Genomic DNA, 8,050 nt, shown 5'->3' on the forward strand with positions numbered 1-8,050 from the left:
GGCTGCTCTTGCGGCTCAAGCGAGAGCGGTGGCTTGCGATGCTAGGGTCAGGTGAGGGCGGCGCAACACAAGGGTGCTATTTATGGGCGGCTTCGGCGTGCGGGTCACGCCAGGGAGCGGCGTAGAGGAGGCGGTCATGGCAGCGATGGCAGTGTCCTACTCGGACGCGAGCTGGAGGAGCATGACATGGCTGACAAGTGGGCCCATACTATCAGCGAGACAGGAGGCGTGGGCCGCGATGTTAGTGAGAGAGAAGGGGAAAGGAGAGGCACGGTGGGAGTGCAGGTCGTCGGCTGGCTGCTGGGCCGAACTGGTTGGGCCGCTGTGGGAGAGGAAGCAGGGCGCGTGGGAAAGCAGGCCGAGCTGGGTTGTGGCGGGCCGAATTCCAAGAAAGGAAGAATAAAATCCTTTTCCATTTTCTTAACATATTTTCAAATCCAATTTAAACTCAAATTCAAATTCTTTTGCAAATTCCAATCAAACCAAAGCATCACAAATAAAATATGCAATAGCATGTATGCACATACATGTATGTAGACCTATATTTGATTTTAGTTTTAACAAAGTTATTATTTTTCTAAATTTCAATGCTCACAAAATACATAATTAAATCATTTTCTCCTAATTTAAAACCATGCAAATTTTAGGGTGTTACAATCGAATGGTTTAAAGAGTTGGAGGAGCATAAAAATATAATCCAATTTTCCGATCGAGGGCCTAATTGGAATAACACAATAGTTGACGATGGTCAGACAAACTCTTTCCAAAAATAAAATTGCTGCAACCAAGTCAACTTAGAAAGAAATGAGCCCAAGGACATATAGTTTTTTGGGAATATCTATTTATCTGTCGATGTATTTTGAATGGTAAAATCTGTCGAATTTTATAATGTTTCACGTGTTATTCTCTGATGTTGCACATGTTATCCTCCGATGTTGCATATGACTGAAGCAATGAAGTATGCAACATGCATGAACAATGTTTGAAACATGATAAAATATCATCTGCAACATCTTATACAACTTGTCATATTTCTCCTCTACAACATTTGCAACATCAAATAACAACATTTACAACATGAAAGAACAACATTCGCAACATCAAAAAATTTGATAGATTTTTTCCTCAAAAATATGTCGGCAGATAAATAGAAAATGTGTAGTTTTTTTCTTGATAAGAGCTCAAGGATATATAGTTAAGTGCACACTACTCCCTCTGTCCCTGACTAAATAGATTTCTGGAGTTATCTTAAGTCAAACTTCTTAAATTTTGACCAAATTCGTAGAAAAACCATCAAGATTTATTATATCAAACTAGTATCATTAGATGTACCATAGAGTGTATTTTCATAATGTGTTCATTTTATGTCATAGATGTTGTTACTTTTTTCTATAAAGTTAGTCAAACTTAAAAAAATTTGACTGGCACGGATTCTATGAATTGATTTATTTGGGAATAGAGGGAGTAGCTTCTAGCCCAGCCACCATGAATACAGAAGAGGGTAGGAGACAAACTAGCCAGGCCTAGCCCAATTTAGTCATGGACAGCTGGTTTATTAGCGCAACTCTAGCTCCACACTGTTTATCATAATTCTACCATATATGATTTGGAGTTTGTAGAATAAAATAAGTTGGTTTGAATATCTGTATTTATCTCAAAAATTAATAACAAAATTGCTCAACTAAATGTCGTCCATGTGTCTATAGCTCCGATTTCAATAATTTCTGGTGCCTGGAAATTGTTCCATCTAACTCTACGCCAAAACAAGCCATACTTTTTCTTGGTAAAAGAAAGATTTTATTAATTCAAATAGTTATGAACCCACAGGCCATACATGGAAACCTAGTAAGGTTTGGATTTTACAGTTCCGGCTAGTAAACATATTCCTCTAGAAAAAGATCACTAAAGTATATATATATCTGCAAGATCTTCCGAGAAACACAATACATTTGCAAATACTACAAACTATATAGACACTGAATTGTTGTCCAGCTGGTTATAGCCATGCTGTCACCTAATTTTAGTTGATTAGATCCACATACAGTGAATCCAATATGCCTTTGATACTCCGTGAATCGGTGTATCCATCGACATCTTTGTATACAAAATCCATTGTACTAGCCAGGTTGGCTACCCTCTCCAGAAGAGCCTTTGGTTGTGGCTGTCTCATGCACTCTTCGGTGATGTCCATCCACGCTTCCTCGATCAGTTCTCTAAGCTTTTCTATGGCTTGTTCTATTGTGGTACCATATTCTTTTGCACAAGTTTGCACTGTAGATACCATATTCTTTGATGCTTCTTCTCGCTGCAGCCAAAAACGTTGAAAAGTTTAGGAACGATTCTATAATTGAGCTTATCATTTATTAGTACTTAGAAAATATAGACTAACTGGCACCTTGTACGACACTATATCATTAGCGAGGCGTCCAATAACACAGACAGCTCGGATGATTTTCGGATAGGTAGAAGCCCACTCAATAGCTTCGCTAGTTGCCACATCTCCCATTGAAATGAATCCCAGGTTCACGATGTGCATACAAGCACTACTGCGTGCTGAAATTTTTAGATGCTCATCAACGGTGGCTGGCACATATTTCTTGTCACGCCATTCGGTCTCAGCATTATAGCATTTGGCCATGTCGATTATCTAAAATGCATGTAAGATTAGTGTGAAAGCTCAAAGATACAATATATCCCAAAGAAAAAACTACCCAGGCAAACCTTTAAATTTGTAATGGAGGCCTCAGGGAGTTCTAACTACTGTTAGCAAATGCCATTTTGTCTCGAACACATTAATTATTCTTTATACTTGCGTATACTATGTGCACCCAAACTCTCAAACACACATAAGTTTAAACTAATGCCGAAATTATTGCTCTCTCTATGAAAAAAATACTTACTGATTTATATATTTCTTTCTGTATGGAGTATTAAGAATATAAGAAAAGTATTTTTAAACTATACTTGTCACTAAACTCTTATAAGATATCATTGGTTACAATAAAAATAAATTTGTATTGAAAGACATGTGGAATATAATGTGGATCCATTGATACAACTTTTATCTACTATGCATGCATATATAATCTGAATAATTGTTGAACAATTTTTTTTTCAAGAATTAAGCCAGGCATTTCATAATCATAAGCCCCAAATTTTGGATGTAGTAGTTAATATTAGATCAAGCAAAATTATTAGAACTAAATTAGTTTAGATGTTGTACACTTGTTTGATTAGTATATATTGAATAAAAATAAAGTAGTGACAATCATGTTGCTCTAAATTAATTTTAGATCTCATTGTACCATAGTAAGATTATAAATATGTCAATCACAAGGATGCACAATGAACATTTGGACATACACACATAATATAACCTTGATGGCTTTTAGATGTGTCAATCACGACAATTTTCCTCCTAGGGATAGATACAATTGTTTCTCCATTTTAATCTTGTTTCAGTAAGACATACCAGTCCTTTAACCAACTTGGCATGTTTGTTGTTTTGAAGATTCAACCCCTCCTCAATGGCTTTTACGGTGGTAAGTATATTTATATATAAAGTCCTCAAGTATGTTGGGCATTGCTCTACTGCTTCTTCATCCCACCTGTCATTTATGAAACTTATGATTATATTAACATTATGTATTGAAAATAGAACTTCTAGAGACATGAGCTTTCCATACAAATAAATAATTAGGACTATATAAATTTATTACCCTATAAGCAACATGATGAATATGGACAGAAGTGTTGCAAACCTTTGCAGTGCTGCACTGAAGACATTGCCTTCTTCTGTGGTGCAATGATTGTCATACAAGTCATCGAGTACAGACACGATCATAACCAATTGTGTAAGCATCTTTCGTGAATAGGAATATTGGGGCTCAAAGAATACTCCCATCATCCAGAAATGAATCTCCACCATCCTATCTCGTGCGTAGATTGACGTGTTAGCCTGTGTTTGGAACTCTTTCCACCAGCTGTAAATATATATAGGGCATGAGAAGATATCTAGAAATAATGGTAATGAGAGAACTTAGTACAACATCACTATGCTATTAATGATGGCTCTTACAGTGTAAGATCTTTTAGCTCCTCACAATATAGGGTTAGCAAAATGTTGAAGTCTAACTTTGAAAACTCTAGAAGCATATTATTGTGTGTAGTATTTTTCTCGTATATTGAGATATATTGCCTCGCTTGTACTCTTTTGAGTCTTCTAAAAAGAGGTGTTTCCAATGCATATTTCACTTCTTTCAAGTGTGGTTCGAGATCGTCTACAATATACTGAAGCTGACTCTTGGTGAAAATAAGAATATTGTCAAGCACTTCTTCCCCTTTCACTCTAAGATGTGCCGCTTCATACATTCTCAATAAACATCTTGCATCATCTGTTACAATATTTCCTTTGTCATCTCTAAACTTCAAAAATACATCTGACATTAAAAACACATGAGACATCAATTATATTGATGGCCAGAAGTATGGACTATGAAACAATTGTAAGAGATGGCAGTGACAGAATAATAGTATAAAGTCCATTGTTTAGTCTTCAACTTGAACGGTAGTTTGATTTTCAACTTTGAAGGATGAAACTGGGTACTGGATGCTCTCCAACTACCGAAATCGAGCAAATTTGGTCCTCTCTCTTGTTTCAAAGGTGGTTTTCTATTTTTTGAAAATAAAAAAAATCTTGTTTAACCTCTAAAAATTAGTAAGTAGTTTATATCTTAAATCAGAGAAATGTGAAAGCTGTACAATTTTTTTTTCTAAAGATGTCATCTATATGCTATGCTCTTTTCATAGTTATTTGAATCTTATTCATTCATCTTCTTCAAGTTTCAGTACAAGGAATAAAATAGTAGAAAAAATAAGTAAGTTCAAAATAAATCTAAATAGACCCCCCCCCCCACACACACACAGTTTTTGCCTAAAAAAAAGTCTAAATAGATCATTAACTAATAGATAACATTTAAAAAATAAACTGATACTTACATATTTACCTAATCTAAAATAAATTAGTTAAGATGATTCTTTAGTGATTAAACTAGATTTTTATTATTTTAAGAAAAAATAGAAACCATCTTTGAAACTAACAGTTGGAGGCTGTCTTGTGTCATCTTTATAAGCAGATACTACATTTAACACTTGAGCATATGCATCGCCACACTATTTGAAGTAATAAAAACCTCTTTGTTGCTTCGGTGGAAGGTGTGTATACCATAAAAGTCCTTCTGAAGTCATATGAAGTTCCATCTGAGTAATATACGACAATTAAATAGCAAAATAAAATATGTCTGGAATCTTACCAGAAGAAATATGATATCCATGCTTCCTAAGCAAATAGAAAAGATTTGTGGTTGTAAGAAGATCAAGATCTTGATCCTTAGCTTCGAAGACATTGCACATTAATTTATCAATCTCCTTGGTATAGTGATAATCCAATCCAAGCCGTTCTAGTGTATCAATCCAGTCTAACTTATCAGACAAATCAAAAGAATCAGCATCCAGTAGCATTTTCTTCACCTCCTCCTTCATTATTTTGACCTTATCCTTCATCATCAAATACTGCAAGAAAGATATTTCTAATGTTATAGTTAATCTCTCTGTAGTGTAAATGTCAGTGTGCAAACGAATCCTTTCATATGCACAACACAATGAGCCAGATTCTACTTGAAGAGACACCTAGATGTTGATGGAGGTCAGCAGCTCAACCAGGCTGGGTGTATGCATTTTCTCTTTGTTTCGTTGCTAGCCTCACAGATCGATGTGAGACGGTGTTTGGTTGCTCACATGAGAACATGTTACATGAGATAAAAATTGATCATCATCAAGGATAATTTGGCCAAAAGAAATTGGAATGGTAGTAAGGTTTGCAGCTTTTGCAGTAGCCTGGAAACCATAAAACATTTATTCTTCGATTGTATTGTCGCTAAGGCTCTATGGCGTATGGTTCACTGAGACCACCGAGGAACATAGCCCATAAGTTTGGAGGTTGGTCTAAATTGGGTCAACAAAAACACAATCTCTTATTATTGATAGGTGCAGCGGCCCTTTGTTGGGTTATTTGGCTCACAAGGAATGATTTGGTGTTTAATAAATGTCAACCAAAAACATTTTTGCAAGTACTCTTCAGGGCGACAATACTGGCTCTGATTTTGGGCTCCATTGCAACAGCTGGATGAACACAGGGTGCTTATCCAAGATGTGTGCAGAAATTTAGAGTCAAAAGCCATGTTTATTTTTGCTTCAAATGGTTGGAACTTTAGCAGTCGCCTTGGGAACTAGTTGGCACCTGTGTGAGTTTCGTTTGGAGTGAGTGTGTAATAAGCTTGGTCTGATGCTTCTCTTTTGTGAGAAGCTGAAGCCGGAACATATGGTTCCATTATCTAAAAAAAATCAAGGTGCCTATTATCATGTGCAACTATATCCTCTTATATATAGAGAGATGTTTATTTATCATGTTGTTCCTTAATATGTTTTTAGAAAAACATTGGACCATTTTGTATATGCTCATCAGCACCAATATAACATTAACTGGTGAAGCTAGTGTCCAGTGATTCTGGCCTGAGGCAAACGTCCAAAATCTCTCTCTCTCTATATACGTATCCTGTGAACCAGGCTGAGGAAGAATTTTCTTGCATGGGCAGAACTAGCTCAGAAAGGCAGTATAGGCAACAAATCACCATGAACTTGTATCCTATTGGTGGGTTTGGTTTCCTGGGATATATTCAATCAATCAATCACACCCTTGATAATAATCGATCCCTACACATCGACCAGTTACATATATAGCCTAGAATTTTAGCAGTCATGCAAAATAAAACAAAGTGTTGGCGGTCTTGGCACCTTTTCCTGCAGCGATGTGATGAGAGCCAAATGACATATTTAATTAGTTTTGTAGCGTATGGAGCATGTACCTGTGTTGGAGTGCATGGGATGTGGTGGAGGAAGAAGTCACCCCATGGGCTCGGGGTGTATGTCTGTGGCTTGCGCTGCTGCACCTGTGAGACCAGAGGGATGGGGCCGCTGATGGCCATCTCTGGGTGGCTGCTGGGGCCGTTAGATCAATGCGAAGCAGCAGAGGCTCTAGAGAGCTGCTGGCTCCGTGGGTAGTTGCTTGGAGAAGATTGCCTAGATCACTGGCTTTATATAGACTCACGAAGCGGTTGCACGACACTACACATCATCATCAGTAACCTATTACCTATGTGCGCTATGTAATGTTGCTTATGAATTTCTCGTGGACGGAGAATATTTTCCGCATGAATTTCTCGTGTGGGTGTGGCCACACGACAACCTCATGCCTTATTTCCGTGTCGCAAAGGCTGGTCCCCAAACAAAAATGTCTATACTCCCTTTATTCATAGAAAGAATGTAGCTTTAATATACTTGTATGTCAAACCATTTCGAACTTAATTACACTACCCCAGAAACGGCATTTACTGACGGTTCCAAACCGGTCTTCATTGCCAGATTTTTTTATCAGGCAATGAGCAATCAACAATAATAGATCTGACCATTTACTACTGGTTGCTCACCTAGTGATACCAATTTTCACAAAACAGAAAAAAAGAAGAAAATAGCAGCCCCGCCCGTGCCGTCAGTCCCTACCTGTGCCGTGGCCACTGGCCACATTCGTGTTGAGCCCTATGCAGGTGGATCGAGAGAGGGAGATAACAACACATCACACATCGATTCATCCACATCACACTCAATTACGAAATGACAATGATGGCCTCTAGGCCCACAAGCACGTTAGCACACGAGTACCACACATCGCAGGACGTACGGACGCGAGAAGTCCTAACAATACTCCCGGCATGTTGCGTGAACCACACTTCTCGCATGTATAAACATGTCTAGATGGACAGCTGTCCCAATCAGGAAAAAGACAAATCATTTGGTTTCAATTGAAAGAAACGGCAAACCATTCAGTGAAATGAATCATGTGCCTGATCATTGTCAAACATGTTGTTAATCTGAGCTTATGGTGCAGGGAACAATATATACTACCTACCGTGAGTTGGGGGTGTTGTCCTGCTAC

General features: G+C 37.7%; 1 protein-coding gene across 1 annotated transcript; it reads right to left on the reverse strand.

Annotated features, from left to right (window-relative positions):
• Positions 1–1,827: 1,827 nt before the first annotated feature.
• LOC136502148 ((E)-beta-caryophyllene synthase-like) lies at positions 1,828–7,043 on the reverse strand. The gene is made up of 7 exons (XM_066497618.1): positions 6,924–7,043; positions 5,313–5,571; positions 4,079–4,439; positions 3,762–3,983; positions 3,473–3,608; positions 2,396–2,647; positions 1,828–2,305 (listed from the first exon to the last, which is right to left on the reverse strand). The coding sequence occupies exons 1-7, from the start codon at positions 7,041–7,043 to the stop codon at positions 2,021–2,023; spliced, it is 1,635 nt and encodes a 544-aa protein (XP_066353715.1). The 3' UTR covers positions 1,828–2,020.
• Between the last annotated feature and the right edge of the window lie 1,007 nt (positions 7,044–8,050).

This window comes from Miscanthus floridulus, chromosome 13 (genome assembly GCF_019320115.1).
Source record: "Miscanthus floridulus cultivar M001 chromosome 13, ASM1932011v1, whole genome shotgun sequence".
NCBI lineage: Eukaryota > Viridiplantae > Streptophyta > Magnoliopsida > Poales > Poaceae > Miscanthus > Miscanthus floridulus.

Excerpts from the sequence above, each read along its gene's own strand:
- LOC136502148 (XM_066497618.1), bottom strand. The coding sequence starts at position 7,043 with ATGGCCATCAGCGGCCCCATCCCTCTGGTCTCACAGGTGCAGCAGCGC. Across the intron at positions 5,572-6,923 it reads TCCCATGCACTCCAACACAG|TATTTGATGATGAAGGATAA; the intron begins GTACATGCTCCA and ends TCTTTCTTGCAG. Across the intron at positions 3,984-4,078 it reads GAGCTAAAAGATCTTACACT|CTGGTGGAAAGAGTTCCAAA; the intron begins GTAAGAGCCATC and ends ATATATTTACAG.